This window comes from Acomys russatus, chromosome 19, assembly GCF_903995435.1.
Source record: "Acomys russatus chromosome 19, mAcoRus1.1, whole genome shotgun sequence".
NCBI lineage: Eukaryota > Metazoa > Chordata > Mammalia > Rodentia > Muridae > Acomys > Acomys russatus.
Genome location: NC_067155.1, coordinates 49,065,733 through 49,086,223, shown reverse-complemented (window position 1 = coordinate 49,086,223; position 20,491 = coordinate 49,065,733). Strand labels below are relative to the sequence as shown.

At 49.0% G+C, this 20,491-nt stretch overlaps 1 protein-coding gene across 1 annotated transcript in view; it reads left to right on the top strand.

Annotated features, from left to right (window-relative positions):
- Tmem132c (transmembrane protein 132C) overlaps positions 1–14,431 on the top strand; it is a 300,746-nt gene extending 286,315 nt beyond the window's left edge. Inside the window, exons 6-9 of the mRNA XM_051161419.1 lie at positions 5,523–5,728; positions 6,511–6,784; positions 7,960–8,151; positions 12,532–14,431. Coding sequence (XP_051017376.1) covers positions 5,523–5,728; positions 6,511–6,784; positions 7,960–8,151; positions 12,532–13,710 — 1,851 coding nt within the window. The 3' untranslated portion in view covers positions 13,711–14,431. The remainder of the gene's footprint in view (positions 1–5,522; positions 5,729–6,510; positions 6,785–7,959; positions 8,152–12,531) is intronic.
- The last annotated feature ends 6,060 nt before the right edge of the window (positions 14,432–20,491 follow it).

Below are 20,491 nucleotides of genomic sequence, written 5' to 3'. Positions count from 1 at the left end.
AACCCCTGTCTCAAAAAAAAAACAAAAACAAAAACAAAAAAAAGTGCTTGCCTTGAAAGCATAGGTACCTAATTCACACTCAGATTCCCAGTGCTGGTACAATTATCATTTAGGGGTGCATTCTTTAGCATAAGGGGCTGTCACCAAGCCCTGCACAGTATTGACATGCAACCCCTGGCCTCTTTCTCCACTAGCTTCCAGCGGTGACGTTCCCCCTAACATGACCACTATAATTTTCAGAGAAATCAGAAATGCCTCTAGGGGATAGAATTGTCCCTGGTTGGGATCCCCTGCATTAAAAACCTGAGTGAGTGTATAGACTGCTATAGAGGATCCTTCTGCCACAAGAAAGAGGACAAAGAGCCCGTGGCTGACATCTCCAACATGTGCAGGGACCAGGCAGGGGCCACTGGGACAGAGAACTTAGAAGAAGCAGCAGGAATGACAACAGGGCCGTGTGTCAACGAATCTTCCCACCAGTTGAAGGCTTTCAGGGAGTTTAAAAGAGGTCTAGGACTCAGAAAAAAAAAGAAGTGTTTAACAATTGCCCTATGGTACAAAATGAAGGTCTACGTCATGTTTAAGTCCCTATGGTCTCTTCCTTAACTAATTGCGTATGCGAAGACCTTGTGTCCAAAGTCCGCAACCATGTTCAGGATGGACGTGAATTCTGCACATGTTTTAAAGCCCTCCCAACACGCTGTAGCTCTGGCAGACATCATTGCTTCCCACTGGTCTCCCTTCAACCCTGCCCATATCTTCACAGAGTTCCTTCTTTCTGCTCATACTATATTTTCCTGACCATCTGTCCCCTTGCCTGAGCTCAGAAAGACACAGCCTGTCCAAGCAGACTGGCCTGGGGTGGGCCAAATGGACAAAGACCAGAGCAGCCATTAGGAAGAGTTTCCGGCATGGAGCCAGCCTGGCTGAAACCCACATCCCACTTGCCAGCCAGAGGCTTCTCTCCGTTGTACACCTTTCCCTGCGACTTCAATAGAAATGAGTCAGTGAACCATGTGGCAGGGAGGCCAGCAGCTGGGTCAAGGCCACAGTCTCATGTTAGAGTCTGTTAACGTGCAGGGTTGCAGTAGTCTGGGTGAGCTCTGAACTTCTTGCCATAAATGGAACTTGTCCCCTCTGCTGTGGGCAAGCTGCTGTCCTCAGCAGGCCTCGGGATTCTCGTCTGCAAAATAGGAATGCTGTCGGGGTGCCAAGCCCCCGTGGGGTTTCTGCAGCACTCGTGGGAAGGCATATTGCAAGAGGGAAATGAAATCTGGGAGCCATTGGCATTCTATATGTTCAGAGCTGGCTCACGAGTTGAGGTGTATCCAGAAGCAATTTTGATTTCCCTATGCCTGAACTCCACTCGTCACAACACAGGGTGGTAGTCACCAAAATAGAAAGGAATTAGGCCAGGCGTCTGATTATTGAATTTTCCACATTTGAAATGTGCGTTATGTAATCTTATTTTGACAAGGAGGCTGAACGGAGCTAAGGTTCGCAAGCTTGCCTCCAGCAGAGACATCGAAGAAAACAGTTGGATATTCGAAGATGGGCTGTTATTGGAAATGGCGTTGAAAGCGTTGTAAATAGTGTTTAGATCAATGACAGATGCAATAGGGATAGAATACACACAGCTGTGTCCTTTAAAGGAATGATTCTCAGAGTGGTCGCACGCTAGTATCACACAAGGCTGTATGAGACATATGAGCATGGTCCCACCACAGTCCTCAAAAGTCAGAGGCTGCCATGTGTGTCCATAAATCTTTAAAGTCCCTAGTGTCTAAAGGAGGGGTCCCTAGACATCAGTGATTGCCAGTGGAGACTGACTCCCAGCATCTTCCCCCAGGAAGCAAGTAATGTCATCAGAAAATACCAACCCCTAAGGAACATCAAAATAAGTCAAATGGCTATGTACTCCCCAACCAAAACCTTCACTACCTAGCCTTTCCCTCCAGGACCTCATGGACAGGTGCCTAATGCTGGTCCAACTGCCCACCAAGCATTCGGCTCACGTGCACATCCCACTGACAGAGATGAAAAGATTCCGAGAAACATAGCCAATGGGCTGGAAAGATTCCTGCAGGAGTCAGTTCCTTTTTGTAAGAGAACCTGTTCATTTTGTGTGATACCCTCATTCCCACTGCCAGCCACTTAGGACGTGATTAATTTGTCCAGAGATTTCCCCAGACATTGGTGACACCGTCAGGAACAGCGGGGACGATGGCTCTATCGTGCGTGGCACCTTTGCACCTCTGGTGTTCCTCCTAATCATTCATATATTCTGGAGAGGCAAGGTTCCCACCCACCCGAGTGCAGAAAGGTAATAAATGAGGAAAGTCAATGGTCTGTAAATTACAACATTGATTAAAAATGTGATTAGTGATAGACTCTATGCTTGGCTATTATGCTAATATGTTCCCCGATCCAGGACAGCATTTACATGCTAATGATAAGTCTGCGACAATGGCTGAAATTGCTTCCCATTCCCTCTTGGTGTGGAAACAGTTTTAAACTACTCTTGACCAGTAAGCGAAAAGACCTTTTCCTGTGGCCCCTCCCTACTGCTCCATGCCACTGTCCCTAGCAGATGGAGAGAATTCTCTCTGCCCAGCTCTTACCATCTGCCCTCCAAACAGAAGAGATGAAAGTGGGGCCTAGAGTAGCCATACGTGGTCCTTCTGCAGAAAGATTGGGGTAACTGGCCATAACAGTTATTGCTCAGCACAGGTCCAGATACCCAGATGGGACTCTGGTCTTTCCAGGGGACACTGGCCAGAAGGAGAAGAGATATGTGAGTGGCAGTTAGAGCTTAGTGTGGTGCTACGTGGGTGATAGGTGACATCACTAGCTCATAAATGGCGGCTGAACCACTGTGCATCTTGCCAGCATGAATCATCTCTAGGTAGATTCTCATGGGAGTTAGTAACCTAGAAAGGTTAGATTGAAATTTTGCTGGAAGCTTGCAGATCAAATTCTTGTGCATATGCCACAGTTGCTTCCATCTTATCTTAGGGTCTCACCATCTCTCCTCAATTGTCTTGGCTGTCTTGAGGCAGATGTCTTCATAAATGAGGGGGTAAGACTGTCCTTTCACTCACCCACCTATCCAGCTATTCACCCACGTATCTGCCTGTTCATCCTTCCATCCACCTGTCCAGTTATTTTTTTCTTTGTGTCCATCTATCAACCCATCCACTCATCTTCGTTCTTCTATTTCTACATCCCCATCTATCCATCCATCCATCCACACACCTTCTCATCTCTACCCTTCTAGTCAGTTGTCCACCCACAAGTCTGTTAGTCCTTGCATACATATCCACCCACCTGTTTACCTATCAGTCCACTTACTCACACATCAATACATCCGTCTTCCCACCCATCCACCTAGTCAAATACCCATCCATTTTCCCATATACATATCCATCGATCTATCCATCCACCTATTGATCCACTCCTCTGTTGATCCACACATCTGTCAATTCATCTTTTGATCTACCCATCTATCTATCCATCTATCCATCCATTCATAAATCCATCTATCCATTTTCTCATCTGCCCTTTCCATCCATCCCTCCATGTATCCATCCATCATCCCATTTGTCCATCAACCTACCCAAACATCTATCGGTCCTCCCTCCCCCCCTCTCCCACCCGCTCACCCATCCAGCCAGCCATCTACCACCCATCCTCTTATTTGCCCACCTACCTATCCATGTACTGATCTGTGTGTTCAGCCACCCCTCTATCCACTGCCAACTCTACTCAGCCCCCACCTCATGAGCAGCTGCTTTAAGGACCAAATAATGGGAAATGAACATAATGCACTTTTTTTTTAACTAAGAATATAACAGTTGCAGCAGGAATACAGACATGGGACCAATTTAAGTCATAGTCCATAATCTTGGCTATGCAACGCTGTCTTTCTATAACTCAACTTGGCTTCTATTTTCAGTTCATTAAATGGCCCAGACAGAACCCTTGTCTGATTTCTAGGGTGTATGACTATCACCTGGGCACCAGCTATGTTGGGAGGTGGGATGGTTGGGAGGCCTGCTGGTCTAATTGTCTCATCGTGGCTCGCAGAGACTGACCTTGGCACTTATCACACCTGCCTGGTGTGGTCGGTGTATCTGCTGCCTCCTCACTTCACTGGAATTCGTTGTCTATATGAAATTAGGTGTGTATAGAAACTGCATGAGAGCATCGTTGCCTTTGAAACACAAAGGCCAGGTGCTTGCAGATTGCTGTCTTTGTTTTCTTTGCCTGTTTTTCTTCTCTTGACATTCCCCTTCTTGAGGGGAAAAAAAGCTTTTAAAAGAAAAAATTGAAGAGAAGGGCAGGGTAAAGACAAGGGCCTAGGAGAGGGGAAGGGAAAAGGTGAGGACCTGCAGGCAAAGGCAGGAAGTCACCTGTGAGATCCACTCTGATGGGAACAGCAATAATACAAGTGGAAAGATCTCAAAGGTCCTGAGTGGGGCAGCATCCCAGGGACCCTTGACCTGTTCAGGCCAGGCAAACTGGGATGGAAGTGTGTCCCCAGACAAAGAGGACTGAGAACCACAGAGGACCGATGGGCTGTGTGAATGGGGAAGGGGTACAGAGACTGTAAGAATGCATGTGCAGGGGTAGGTGCCAGGCTTCCTTGGCATTCTTGGAGGCTAGGCCACCTGGGGAGCAGGGCTGTTTACCTTCTGAGCAGACATCAGCCTGCATCATGCTCCTGATGGCTGCCACATGCCCTGTGTACACCCAGGTTTCAGCCTTAGCTGCAGTTCACTCGGAGACTGAAAGTTCTTGCCTCAATTTGTTCTCTGCTTTCTATCCCTGCAAAGGCAACCGCAGCCTGGAAGCTGGGAACTGGAAAATACTGTACCTCTTGCCCTTTAGATGGGCAACTCTGGGTACACTCATGAGGCACGGAGAGACTGAACCCCATAATCCCAGAAGCACATGTGTGCTTCTCACTGACTTCTCTCTTCCTTCGCGTTCCCTGGTCGTCCACTTCTTCAATTCTTGTTCCCTGGGTTCCGTTTCCCATTAAGCCAATGACACTGAATCCTCGTCTCAGGCCCTGCGTGGGAAGAAACTGTTGCTTTGTAATGAAGTAGAACAAACTGAGGGAGAAGCAGATGGCTCAGTCTATAAAGTGCTCACCAAGAACATGTGGGGACCTGAGTTCAGATTCCCCAACAGCCATCTGGACATTGAGTATGATGGCACATGTCTGTATTCCCAGCATTGAAAAGGTGGACACAAGAGGTCCCCAGAGGCCAACCAGCCTGCCTGTAACAATGAGTTCTGGTTCAATGAGAGACTGTCTCGAGAAGTAAAGTGAAAAGTAATTCCGGAGGTACCCAACATTGACTTTTGGCTTTCATGTGCATATGCTCACATGCTGCGTGCATCCACATGCATGAGCACACATGTGTGCGTATACACACACACAATTAGAACAAACTGAATGTGGGTTGTCAGCACAGCCATGCTAACCGCACCCGCCTCTCACTCTGCCTTCACAGGTCTCAGACCACTGTGACTATGTCTTTGTCAATGGCAAAGAGATCAAGGGCAAGGTGGACTCCGTGGTGAATTTTACCTACCAGCACCTGAGCGCACCCCTGCGTGTCACCGTGTGGGTGCCACGGCTTCCCCTGCAGATCGAAGTCTCTGACACAGAACTCAGCCAGGTTAAGGGCTGGCGGGTCCCCATCATGGCCAGCAAGAGGTGAGCCAGGGTTGGGGAGATGCCCCCAAGCCACAATAGCACCAACTTGATTCACAGATCATATCAAAAGGGATGAGGCAGGATACAGTACAAGCTTGTGTTCCCACAGCCCAGATCTCCCCAGCAGCATATTCTTCGGAGGTCATGGCCCCAGGCCATGTGAGAGGCAGGTATCGAACTAAGTCATAGTCATGATACATGGAAGGTTGTACCAATTACTTAGAGGTGGCTCCCTTACAACAGCAGGCTGCTGTCTCCTCCAGCCCCTCAGCTCCCAGCACCTGGGTGATGAGTTCAGTTTCACCAAGTTCAATGCAGACTTTACTTCTGGTCTCCATGGTGATGGCTTCTCAGCTTCTGGTGACTGTGATGCTGTTCATACTGAAGCAGGGGTTTCCCACTGCAGAAAGCCACGAATGGTTCTCCTGGACCTGTGATACCTTGTCTCAAAGGAAACAGAAAGCGGGCCCGAGGATGATGTCTGAGGTGCTCATTCAGCCCCACATGCATATACACACACATATGTGCCATGCACACATACACATGCACATAAAAATACATCCGTCTGTATGTGGCTAATGGCTGCGTATGGGGCCATGTGAGCTTAAGAAATGCCAGCTGCCCTTCATTTGCCTGGCAATGGACTCAAGCCTCTGAGATGCCCAGAAATGGATCCCAGGTTCCCTTGGGGGCCTGAGGTTGTCTTCTGAGGCTGAGGCAAACACCTACCACTCTGGGATCCTTCTCCCCGTGTCTGAGCCAGCACCCTTCCACCCATACAGGCCCACTCGGGACAGCGAGGAGGAGGAGGAGGAAGAGCAGAGAGGCCGGGGTTGTGCACTGCAGTTCCAGCATGCCACAGTACGGGTCCTCACCCAGTTTGTGTCAGAGGGTGCTGGGCCCTGGGGCCAGCTGAGCCACCTCCTCAGTCCAGTCTGGCAGTTTGACATCACCCACCTGGTGACTGACTTTATGAAGCTGGAGTCTCCACACATAGCCACCCTGCACGACAGCAGAGTCCTGGTTGGAAGGGAAGTTGGGATGACCACCATCCAGGTAGGAAACAGGGGCTAAAGGGGTCTCTGTGTCCTTGGCTGGTAGCATTCTTCCTGGGACTAGGGGTTCCCTGGGGTGGCGTGGGGGATGAGGCAAGTTACTGTGGCTGAAGCTTTGTCTCTGTAATGGCTCTAGAAGGTGACATGGGAGCAGGGAGTGGGCTTGGACCAGCCTTTCCATTCCCAGTATTTTCTCACCCATGAGAGCCCACTCTCATGGGCTGCACCCATGTTCCCTGCAGTCCCACCCCCCACCTAGTTCTCCAAGTTGACTTCTATACACTTGCACAAGACTTGCCTTTGCTCTGTATGGACTGCTGCTGCGAATGCCAGGGGGAAGCCTGGCACCATTATCTTGTACATTCAGCAAGCTTTGTTCTGTAATTCTATAAATCTTTTATATATATATATATATATATATATGTATATATATATATACATATATATATACATACATATATATATACATATATATACATACATATATATATATACATACATACATAATTTTTAAAATTTTTTAAATTTAAATTTTAAAATAAATATAAAATAAATAAAAATTTATCCCTCAAGGTAATATATAGTATGGTTGGCTCCAGAACAGACGACAGCCAGAGGTAGCTTTCCTCCACCCTTCAAGTCCCACCTGACTTCAAACACCCTTCTAGAATGTCTTCAAGAGGCTAATGCCATGGTAAATGTTCCATCATTTCACAGCTCCAGTCCAACGCTGAGCTTGTGAGATGAGGCAGGCTGGTCTTCCTCAGGGAGGCATCGTGATGACGGAAGGATGAGGCACTGGTATAGCTCCGTTAGCCCCATTTAATCCATAGATCCCTTAGAATTTGATTTATGCTGCACCGAGTCGATCTGTGCACAGCTCGTTATGCTTCCTGCCATCAGGATCATCCAGTGCACGTAACTATGTTGCACACTGCACAAGTGGTCCGTCGTTAGTGTTTGTGTCTATTTACCCTAACATTTCAGGGACGAGCTGCCTCCACGGCTTATAAAGGGTCAACGTGGAGCCACTCACAGAGACAGAAGCTCACGCCTCCTTGTGTTCCATGTTCAGGATCTCTGGCCTACCTAGGGTAGAGTACGGAAGGTAGGGAGGGCGGCTCCTATGCTTGAAAATTGGTGTAATGGCTCTTCTGTGCCCTACTGTTCCCACAGGTGTTGTCCCCACTGTCCGACTCCATCTTGGCAGAGAAGACAGTAACTGTGCTGGAGGACAAAGTGTCCGTGACAGACTTGGCTGTCCAGGTGGTAGCTGGGTTGTCTGTCACCCTACACCCCATCTCAGAGAACAACAGGGCCACCACAGCTGTGGCTACAGCTGAGGAGCTGCTGCGTGCCCCAAAACAGGTAGGGGTTAAGAAGGGGCAGAAGGAGACCCTGGACCTGGATCAGTAAGAAAGGGGAAGGAGCTACATCCAGATTCAGAGTTACAGAGAACACAAGCAGTCAACCCACACAGAAGCCTCTGGGACACAAGGGAAGGTTCATCCACCCTGCAGCTGTCCCCAGGCAGAGATGGAATCTCCCATTCCCACCTCTCACCTGACTCCCACAGCATCCCCCCACTGCCACGCTTCTCCCCATTCCCACAGCATCCCCCCACTTCTACCTCTCACCCCACCCCCCATAGCATCCCCCCACTCCCAACAGTATTCCCCCAACCCCCCACAGTATTCCCCCACCCTTACCCTTCACCCCATTCCAACAGCATCCCCCCACCCCTACCCTTTCCCCCATTCCCACAGCATCCCCCCACTCCCACCCTTCATCCCATTCCCACAGCATCTCCCCACTCCCGCCCTTCATCCCATTCCCACAGCATCCCCCCACTCCCACCCTTCACCCCATTACCACAGCATCCCCCACTCCCACTCTTCATCCCATTCCCACAGCATCCCCCCACTCCCACCCTTCACCCCATTCCCACAGCATCCCCCCACTCCCGCCCTTCATCCCATTCCCACAGCATCCCCCACTCCCACCCTTCATCCCATTCCCACAGCATCCCCCCACTCCCACCCTTCATCCCATTCCCACAGCATCCCCCCACTCCCACCCTTCATCCCATTCCCACAGCATCCCCCCACTCCCACCCTTCATCCCATTCCCACAGCATCCCCCCACTCCCGCCCTTCATCCCATTCCCACAGCATCCCCCCACTCCCACCCTTCATCCCATTCCCACAGCATCCCCCCACTCCCGCCCTTCATCCCATTCCCACAGCATCCCCCCACTCCCGCCCTTCATCCCATTACCACAGCATCCCCCCACTCCCACTCTTCATCCCATTCCCACAGCATCCCCCCACTCCCACCCTTCACCCCATTCCCACAGCATCCCCCCACTCCCACCCTTCATCCCATTCCCACAGCATCCCCCCACTCCCACCCTTCATCCCATTCCCACAGCATCCCCCACTCCCACCCCCACCCCACTCCCACCCCCACCCCACTCCCACAGCATCCCCCACTCCCCCACCCCATTCCCACAGCATCCCCCCACTCCCACCCTTCATCCCATTCCCACAGCATCCCCCCACTCCCACCCTTCATCCCATTCCCACAGCATCCCCCACTCCCACCCCCACCCCACTCCCACAGCATCCCCCATTCCTACCTCTCACCTGACTCCCACAGCATCCCCCATTCCCACAGCATCCCCCCACTCCCACCTCTCATCCCATCCCCACAGTATTCCCCCACTTCCACCCCTCACCCCATTCCTACCCCTCATCCTACTCCCACAGTATTACCCACTCTTACCCCTTCTACAGCATCCCCCCACTCCCACCTTTCACCCCACTCCCACAGCATCGCACACACCCCAGTGCTCTCTCCTGGGCTGAGGAGGTACTGGTCAGACCAAGTCAACCACTCCCTTGTATATTCCTAATAATGCCCATTCCTTCCACAGCCCACACCCTGAGCAGCAGCAGGGGCCTGCTCTGTGTCCCTAGCTCCCCGGCCCCAGCTCCCTGGCCCTCCTACACGCTTCAGGTAGCCTTTCCTTGCAAAGCTCTTCTGGGATTCTGCTCTTGTAGTTTCTCTAACCTGAGATGTGCTCCCCAGGGCTCTCTCACCCCTGCACACTACCTTGGCTCCTTTCCAGCCATGGTTTCAACCACCCACTGCTTGCTAATGCCGTCTTCACAGCCCTGTCCATCTCTGCCTCCTCTGCAGCTTCCATTATGTGTTCACTGCCCCTGATATTGCTGTTAACGTGTGTTCCGCTCCTGTGTTTGTTTTTGACCCTATGGAAAGAGGCAACGCTCTGTAGGTCTGACCCCCTTGCTGTGAATACGAGGCTCACAGCAAACACCATTGCAAGCAAATGGAAGCTAGGAGCTGTCAGGGAGGAGGGAGCATGGAGTCCCATACACTTCTACACTGAAGATTCTAGACTCAGAGCTCCGGGAGGGTCCCACCCAGCACCACGGTCTTTAGAGAACCATTCATCTCATATTGGAGAATTAAATTAGAATCAACTATCACATGCTAGTGAATGTCTCTGTCACCATTCCCCACGAGTGACCGTTACTGTCCATCACTGTTAGAAGCTATAGGGACCTCAGGACTCCCCCAGGGCTGACCCTCTGTTGGCTCGGGCACTTGGCTTCAGAGCTGGTTCCCATGGGTGACACACAGCCAGCTTCCAGTCGGTTTCTCTGCTTGCTTTCCCTGTGGCACACTCCCTGTTACACACAGGCAGTGCCACACCAGCCCAGGACCAAGCATGGGTCTCTTATTCCTACCGGTAGCAGAGAGGAAATAGATTTTCCCACCCGTCGTATGTGGAGAGGCTCCCGCTGCCTCCTCTTGCTGCAGTAATGGGATCTAAGATGGGAGTGGCCAGCAAGCAACCAGAAAGGCTCCCACAATCAGGCCTGGCCTGGTGGTGAGAGGAGAACTTTGCAGTGACCCTTTAGGGAAAGGCTGAGCATAGCTTTCCCAGCTGTAGCTGACCGTGGGGACTTTGACAGTGGCTGATCCCTGGGTCTCCAGCACAACAGGGCTCTGCTAACTTTTTGCTAACCTGAGGGCTGAGGGACTCGCTGGTTAAACTTGCAAGAGAGGCACCCTCTGAACATCAGCTGGCTCCTAATATGCATACTGCTCTGTTTTATGATTCCTTTTTTAGAAGCTGGGAACCCCTGGCCGGCTATGGCTCTGTCCGTGGTGCTGAAGGTAAAGGCACCAGCAGGAAATGCCCAGGAGCATCCCAGCTAGGTGGATCTGTGTCCACCACTTCACCATATTGTCCCTGGGCTGTCTGTGCTTACTGAGAATATAGCAGGCATATGAGGATCGGTCCAGGACATTTTTTAGTCCAGACACTCTTAAACTCCCTTCTCTGTTCTCTACAATGTGAGAGACTATGTGGCTATTTGGGTATTGACTCGCCAATTGCTACTCTTTAATGTCTCTGCCCCTGACACTGGCCTGATATTTCTCAGCGGATGCAGCAGAGATAAGCCCATCAAGTGGCATTTCGTGTCACTGCTGTCCACCAGACAAGTCCTGCAAAGAGTGTGCCATGGCACATCAAGTTCATACAAAGGGAAGATACTCTTGTTTTCCTGTTTGCCCCACAAAGCAAAGGCACCTGTAGGACCCTGGGGAAGAATAGGGTTGGGAGGGGAGATGAATTAGTTGGGCTCCTCTAGAGGAACGGAACTGAGAGGATGACTATCTACATTATAGGGGGATGTATTAGAGGGACTTACTGGCTATGGTCCAGGTAGATCAACAATGGTCATTCATGATGGAAAGGTGAAGAAGCTGGTAGTTATTCACTGTGTGGGCTTGGATGTTTCATCAGTCTCAATCCGGCTCAGGAGCTCTGGATGATTAAGAGCTACTGGTCTTCAGTCCATGTTGGAATCCTGAAGTTGGAATCCACACCAGCTGCAGGATAGATGAGCTTGCCAGCAAGAATGAGGGCAAATAGGCAAAAAGCAAAGCTTCCTTTCTTTGTGTCCTTTTATCTGTGCTACCACCAGAGGTGCAGCCAGTGTTTAGGGTGGGTCTTCCTGCTTTAAATAATCTGATTAAGACAATCCCTCCCAGGAGTTCAAAGAAGCAATGGCTTTTTTTTTTTTTTTTTTTTTTGACTCTGGATATAGTCATATTGACAACCTAGATGAGCCATCACAGGAGAGAAGAGAAACTTTTCTTTTTTGGGGACAGGGTCACATGTACCTCAGGATGACCTTGAGCTCCTGATATTCCTGCCTCCAACTCCCTTCCAAGTGATGAAATAAAAGGCATGCACCACCACTCCTAGTCTATGCAGTGCTGGGAGTCAAACCCAGGGCTTCATGCACTGTAGGCAAGCGTATTACCAACTGACACACACTCCCAGCCCATAGCGTCCAGTTTCAGGTCTTTGGCTCTGATATAATTTCTTGCCTCTGCTTTCCACCTCACAAGCCCCCCATTGTCCTATGAGGCTAATGGCACCCAGGAATAAGTGATTGGCAGATAAAGCAAGTCCAGGAAAGCCATGGCTACACAGAGAAACCCTGTCTCAAAAAACAAATAATAATAATAAAATAATAATAATAATAATCTCTCTGACTTATAGAAAGTCTGATTGCTTCCCCCAGCACATTGGTAAGCAGATGATGGACTTCATATCACCCTTCCTGTTTCTTTGGTGATGTTCTAGGCAGGGTTCCTGCAGATAAGGCACATCCCAAGTGGTTCTCATGGTCTCTGTCCCTGCAGGAAGCAATAGTCAGCACATGGCTGCAGTTCAGTGATGGCTCAGTGACACCCCTGGACATCTATGACACCAAGGACTTCTCCTTGACTGCCATCTCTCTGGATGAGGGTGTTGTGTCCATCCCACAGCCGCTCTCACCTTGGTGGCCCACTGTGGTAGCTGAAGGAGAAGGTCAGGGCCCACTGCTTCGAGTGGACATGTCCATCGCCGAGGCCTGTCAGAAATCCAAGCGCAAGAGCGTGCTGGCTGTGGGCATCGGCCATGTAGGAGTCAAGTTTGGATGGGATGATGCTGACTCCGGCCAGACCAGAGATAAGGATGAGGACATCAAGAACCATGCCAGTGATCGCCGGCAGAAGATGCAGGACCTGGAACGCCTAGGCCAGGATGAGCTGTACCATGGCAACTCTCCTGGGGATCGTGAGGAAGGGGCCCTGCTGAGTGCCACCACTACTGCCAAGTCCCTGCTAGATAACAAAGTGGGGAAGAGTGGCAGGCTGGATGGAGCCAGGCTACAAAGCATCCCCATAGACTTCACCAACTTCCCAGCCCATGTGGACCTCCCCAAGGCCGGGGGCACACTGGAGGAAAATGGTCTGATGCAGACAGCCCATGGCCTGAGTGACCTGGAGATTGGGATGTATGCCCTCCTGGGTGTCTTCTGCCTCGCCATCCTTGTCTTTCTTATTAACTGTGCCACCTTCGCCTTCAAGTACAGGCACAAACAGGTGCCTCTGGAAGGCCAGGCATCCATGACCCACTCTCATGACTGGGTGTGGCTTGGCAATGAGGCGGAGCTCCTGGAGAACATTGGGGATGTGTCACCACCCCAGGACGAGCACACGACCATCATAGACCGAGGGCTGGGAGGCTTCGAGGAAAGCAACAACTTGCTTCTCAATGGTGGCTCCCAAAAGCACAGGCAGAGCCAGGTCCACAGGCCACCGGGTTCTGGGGGGCACCAGGGCAGGGAGCCCAGGCAGGAACCTGCCAACTCCCCCACCTCCAAGATGAAGAAGGTGAAGTTTGCCACCTTCACCATCCCACCTGAGGACAGCTGCCCCGCAGTGAACTCCATCCTCGGTGGTGAAGATGATATCAAGTGGGTTTGCCAAGATGTGGATGTTGGAGCGCCTAAGGAACTCAGAACCTACCTGGAGAAATTCCAAGACAGTGTGTAGTGCCCAGGCCATCTCACCAACACGGAGCAGTGTCCTCTTTTCCTCCCTCCCTCAGCAGAGCAGCTGGCTGGAGAGAGAACTCTCAGTGGACTGAGTGAGGAAGGCTGGGGACCACAAAACACCAGCTAGCGGTTTAGAAGCTTGGAAGGGATGTTTTTATACTCAAGGGTTTTTTTTTTTTTTTCTTAGCAGTTGAGGATGGTAGGTTTCCAGGTGTTTGAGTCTCTGACTCCACAGGGAGGAAGAGTGGACCCAAGACAGAACTGCTCGGAAGTGAGAAGAGTTATTTTATGAATCAAATTACACTGCAGACAAGCTACCAAAAATATTTGTTAAAAAAAAATACAAAAAAAGACAAATAAAAAGACAAATGACTGTCTGTTTATATTTCTAATAAAGGAACAGAATGTAAAAATAGGGCTTGCTAAGAGAAAGCCTCCATTTTAATTCGATCTCCACATTTCTGAGTACAGCCCAGGTCTGGTGCCCAAGGAGAGGCACATCTGAACACTGCTCACCTCTTAGGAAAAAATAAGAAATTTCCATTTGAGTCCATATCTCCTTTTGCTTCTATGTTTCCTTTCTAGTGTCTTTCCACATGTTTATTTCTGAGGACCAAGTGGTATATTTTCCTAAAGGAAATATAAATTATATTTCTATTCATTAGATAACTGGGTTTTTTTCCTTTTTTTAGGAGGACCATCAATGGATCAATTATGTTGTAGCACTAACATATATACGTATATATATCCCCTGTTTGGTTGATATATTCTGGCTTGTTTAGATTTGTTTTTGTTTTGCTTTTTTAACAATCTAGGAAATGCACAGTTCCTTCCATGGGGAGAGTGAGCCCCACAATCCATCATCAGCTGGGTCAGGCCTGTGGGTGGGACAGTGTTCACAGCTGTCTGAGTAGCATGTGGTCACGAGAACAGAGTGCAGCCTGTGACATCTGGCCACTCCCTGTGGAGTCGGACACTCGTCAGTGTCTCCATCAGTGTGGGCAGAGGGATGCCTCTTTGGGGACAGATGCTAGTCAAATTCATAAGCATGGGGTGTTCAGAGTCAGGCCGACAGGCCATGTCTACCACAAGATACAGCCAACACTGTGCTGAACAAACAGGAAAGACATTTTGGGGGTAGAGTTGAGTTATCTGATGTTATTGGGCAGGATAAACCAGCATAAACTCAAAATGATGTTTTTTTAAAATCTATGTTAGATTGTCAATCAAACTGTGGCTTTGAACAGTGTGGCTGTGTAACAGCATGACACAGTATCATATTCACTCAAGGCAGAGTGTTTGTGTGAAAGGCAGGATGGAGAAGATGAACTCCTGGGGTGTGCGGAGCCTGGCATTCTCCATCCATCAGCTGAGGGATAGGACATTGGATTCTGTGACCCTCAGCTGAGCAGCATTCATAGATATATCAGGGGATAGCCATTGTTTTTGTTTTCTTTTTCTATTACTAAAATCAGTAGCTAAGAAAAGGTCCTGGAAGCCTGATGACCTTGGTTGGACCTTTGGCACATATATTTGTAGCATTTACAATAGATTTTTAAAAGGCTATTTATTTATACCTGTGGTGGCAGTTGTCATTAAAACGCTTGCCATGGCTTCACAAGTCAGTGTCTCATGGGATTTTTCTTATTTTATCTACTTCCTGTCCTCCAATCCTGACAGCTACAGGCCTGCTGAAGAAAGAAGAAACACACTTGCCCCTCCCTCGCTGCATCTCTGGGCAGATCCAGAGTTATTCTGATGACGGACAATTTGAATCACATACCCACTGTTGCCTGCCTGTGTTCAGGGTCACAGCAGGGCAGCTTGAAGCACAGTCAGGAAGCAGAGAGGGATAGATGTTGGTGCTCAGCTCATTTTTGCCTTTGTATTGACTCTGGGGCCCCCAGCCCACGGTTTAGTGCTACCCACAGTCAGGGTGGGTCTTCCCTCCTCAGCCCAAACTAGAAACTTTCACAGATTTATCACCTAGGTGACTCTAGGGCCTGCTGAATCATCAGTAGCTGCCATGACAACCCATATCCCAGGAACCACTGCAAGGAAACTGAGGTCAGTGGCAACTGTCAGTAAAGACTTTCGGGAGAGCAAGCTCAGTGGCTAAAACACTTGCTGTGCAAGCTGAAGGATCAGAGTTCGGATCCCCAGAGCCCATGTAAATGCTGGATGGATATAGTGGCCCACTTGTAATTCTAGCCTCAGAAGGCAGAGATATAAGATTCATTAGAGGAAGCTGGCTATGGAGACATACCCTACTGGTGAACTCTGGTTTTGATTGAGACCCTGCCTCAATGACTAAGGTGAAAGAGTAATGGGGGGGTGATTCCTGATATCACCCCAGAGCCTCCATGTGCATGCACACCCATACTCGTGCAAGCAAGCATAGACATGTGCACAGCACACATTCATGAAAAATGTGAAGAGACCAACCTTTCTGTTGGTCATTTCAGACATCAGATTCTTTCGCCATATTCAAATTCCTCTTTTTAATGCAATTTTTTTTTTTTTGAGACAGTGTCTCTCTGTATAGCCTTGGCTGTCCCGGACTCGCTTTGTAGACCAGGCTGGCCTCGAACTCACAGCAATCCACCTGCCTCTGCCTCCCAAGTGCTGGGATTAAAGGCGTGCGCCACCACACCCAGCTTTTTAATGCAAACTTAAGACCCAAATATGACCTCACATACAGAGTGGGGGTTTCTATTGTCAGACCCTCAATCAATCATCTCTGTCCTCCAGGACTCACCGCCTTCTCTCTTAGCACCTGCTCTGCCCAACTTCCTCTTGGTGTGTGCTCAGATTATCACTGGGTGCATGATCTGGACACCTAACTTATCCCAATGACCTGTGTGTCAGCTCATCTTTCAAAAGCATCTCTTTTTATACAGACAGGAGCCTACAAAGCAGATGCTTTTCATCTGGTTCTAGTCATAAAATCTGACAGGAGTACCTTGTCTCGAGGTTACTGGACCAACAATCTGCTTAGCACCCACGGACTGCTGGCTGCACCTTTGCTTGCAAAGGGTAAGGTAAGGACTGGGACTATGAAGCTGTCAATCAAAGTCAGAAGTGGCGAACTGCAGGCAGGTGTGGGCCACACAGCTACTCCAGTGTCACCTCTTGTTCCTTGACAGACGTAGCCAGTCTTTTCATGGCCTTTCAGAAGTGGTCTGGGCTGGGATGATGACTCAGTTGGTAAAGAAAACTTGCCAGGCAAAAATGAGGACTGGAGTTTGAGGCCTCCCACTCCCCACCCCCATCTCCACCCCCACCCCCACCCACCACTGCAGAAAAAAAGCCAGGCATGATAGCACAATGGAGGCAGGTAGCCCCCTAAGCTTGATAGCCAGCTAGCCTAGCCTACTTGGAAAATTAAAAGCCAGTGAGAGATTCTTGAGGAACAATTCTTAGCATTGTCTTCAGACCTTAGCATACACACACACACACACACACACACACACACACACACACACACACACACACACAGGCACAGGCACAAAATGAGGGTCAAAAGAAAGGAACAGAACACTTCTCAAGTTAACATAGAGAACTTCACATCTCTATTAACACCAATATTCATTACAGAAGTAACAAGAGACTCTGTTCAGTGGGGTTTTATTTTATCCCAAGAGCTGTGTCAAACCTTGTCCAGTTATGAATCCAGCACAGAGGTGTGAACCCTCTTACTGACAAGGCGTCCAGCTCAAAGCATCCTCTTTAAGGTCACAGCTAAAATGTGACAGAGCCAGGATTCAGTATCCAGAGAGAATGGCCTGCCTTAATTATCATGTGAATATAAGCTTTACATATATTATCTTGGGTTTAAAACGGAACTCGAGTTATAGAAAAGAAATTCAGATCCGCTACATGGCATTTTGGAGACAAAAGCAAAGCCAAAGAAATAAAAGAGACCAAAATACTCCCCTGTCCTTGCAGAAAGAGAAATGAATAACTTGCCTTAGAGGGTGAGGGTGCCCTCCTCATCTTCAGTATTATCCATAATTTTGTCTGTGTATTTGAATTCTCAAAGTGTATTGTTATAAGCAAGAGCCTCAGCTGAGTTTTAAATTTTAAAGGCTCCCATAAATGTTGCTTAATAAAAAACACTCTTTTTGAGACCAAATCTCACCTGTGGACCAGGCTAAAACTGGAGCTCAATATGTAGCCCAGACTGACCTCAACCTTGCAGCAATCCTCCTGACATACACACACACACACACACACACACACACACACACACACACACACACAGCAGCAGCAGCAGCAGCAGCAACAGCAGCAGCATGCAGGCTGCTGAGGGAGAAAAGTCATCAAAGGTCTTATCCTTGAATGCTACAGTACAAACCTGCCAGGCAAAATGAGCCCACGGGTGCAATAATGGCAAGTCAGTTGATGGGGTAGCCAACCACTCCCTTCACTGGCTTGAGGCCTGCTCCACAGGAGGTAATGTGTGCCTGTCATGGCCAGGGAAGTCATAGCTCCTAGAAGAGGACCTGCTGATAATGATTTTCTAAATGTTCATGTTGTCAAACTGCCTTCTATGTAGTTATGTTTATACCTTAGATTTGTGATATTCCCAGCCTTGTAAAGAGATGCTTCTTATTGCAGCGGGTAGTGGTTAATGTAGAGACACAGAAAACTATTCAAGGTGCCAAGAATAAGAGATTTATGAGTGCTTAGCCGTAGACGGGATATTTATAGAGTTACCCAACGCACACAAAAGGCACTGGGAACACTGAGGAAGAGTGGGCAGAAAGAATGTGAGGACAGAAGATAGGGAGGGAGCTGTGAGATGCTGTCCTCTACACATGACGTGGCTGTTGTACAATATGAACACACAGCAGCTGTGGTCAAACCAACTAAAAAACCCTAGCATGGAGGTGGAAGGGGTTCCTGGGACCATGGCTTTGGCTGAGGAGCTATTGGCAGTTGATTGCTTCTGGCGTGGGGACAGGGGGGGAGTCCCTTTTCTTTAGGAGTATGGCCACTGGTAGGTTCCCTATGTCCCAGTGGACAACCCCACACCCATGAGTATATAAGCAGCACTAATTGCCTCTATAGTTAAATAAATTATGAAAAAAAAAGGCATGAAGTTAGAAAGGAGGTATCGCTGGGTGCGGTGGCGCACACCTGTAATCAGGGAAGCAGAGGCAGGTGGGTCTCTGTGAGTTCGAGGTCAGCCTGGTCTACAAAGTGAGTCCAGGACAGCCAAGGCTGCAGGGAGAAACTGTCTCAAAAAAAAAAAAAATGGGGTGAGGGATATCATGGGTGATCGTGGGAAGAGTTCAAGTGGGGAGTGAGGGGTGAATGTGACCAAGATAGATTTTGTATATATATATATGAAATTTCCAAAGGATGTGTGAAATTTAATGATCTAGGATAAAATGCAGAGGGAAGTCTGGGAGTGAAGACCGATAGAAAATGATATAGAGCTGGGCTTTGGTAGTGAATGCCTTTAAAGTCAGCACTGGGGAAGCAGAGGCAGGTAGATCTCTGAGTCTGAGACCAGCCTGGTCTTACAGAGTGAGCTCCAGGACAGCCAGAGCGCCATAGAAAAACCCTGTTCCAAAAACCAAACAAACAAAAACCAAAGAAAGTGATATGGGCCAAGGCACTGTAAACCAAAACAATAGATAAACTAGACAAAATGAGTTTGCAGAGATGAGTCTCCTGTGTACACTGGACGCAGCGGGGTCACGCGCACGAGCCATTTTTCCCCTCCCTGCACAACTGTGGAAACCTCGCTGTAAGAGAACAGAGGCCAGGTGCCGCCGGCATGTCAGCTTGTAAAGTGGGCGCTTTGCCCCAGGTTGCAGAGTGCCCAGCTATTTGGCTGTAGCCGTCTTGCACGGAGTCTGAAGATGCTACACTGAACTTCCAAAGACTCTGCTGCAAGAGGCTTAGTAGGTACTTCTAAACAGCAAAAACTTAAGCAAGCCTGGGAAAGCTGGAGCTCTGGTGGCTGAATTCTGCTTACAGGCAGACAGGCCAACTAGAAAAATCTGTGTCAAAAGAGAACTTGAAGAAGCCAAAGACAGAGGCCAATCCCTCCCAACACCACTTTGCTTTGAGGGGAGAACCTTAGATTACATTTCAGAGAATAAGACACATTATGGCACTTTTTTTCCCCAATTTATTTTCTATCAACCAAAATGTTTTATCCAAAAAGCTTTTTTCTTCTCCTGTCCAAAAAAAAGAGAGAGAGAGAGAGAGAGAGAGAGAGAGAGAGAGAGAGAGAGAGAGAGAGAGAGAGAGAGTCACTAGATAGAAGAAAATTACTGGACTGTGAAATTTCACTGATTTTTTTTTTCAAGTCCAGGTCAAGATTTTTCTCTTCCAATCAGTTCTTCTGTCCTCTGAATGTCCTGGGAGGCTCTGGAAACTGTGGGGACACTGCAGAAGACTGGCTGTCTGAGATCCCCTTCAGCCATGGAGAGAAGAGACCACTGCACCAGTAGCAAGGGTGGTGGGGGCACACTGGGTGTTCACAGACACAGCAAAGCAAAGACCTAGAAGGATGCGACATGGAACTCACACTACGCAGATGGTAAGAAGCCTGTGTAAGAAGAGATAGGAGATTCCATGGGTGTAGGGTTTACTAACCCAGCAGGATTAATCCTGTTTTTAATTATATCTACACTGTCCCCAAATTCCAAATAGGGCTGCAGGCTGAGGCTCTGGGTGGACCTGAACTAGAGGTGGGGCATTGTTCAGCCAGGCAGAACACACAACAGGACTCTACCGATCCATTTGCAAGTCCGATTCCC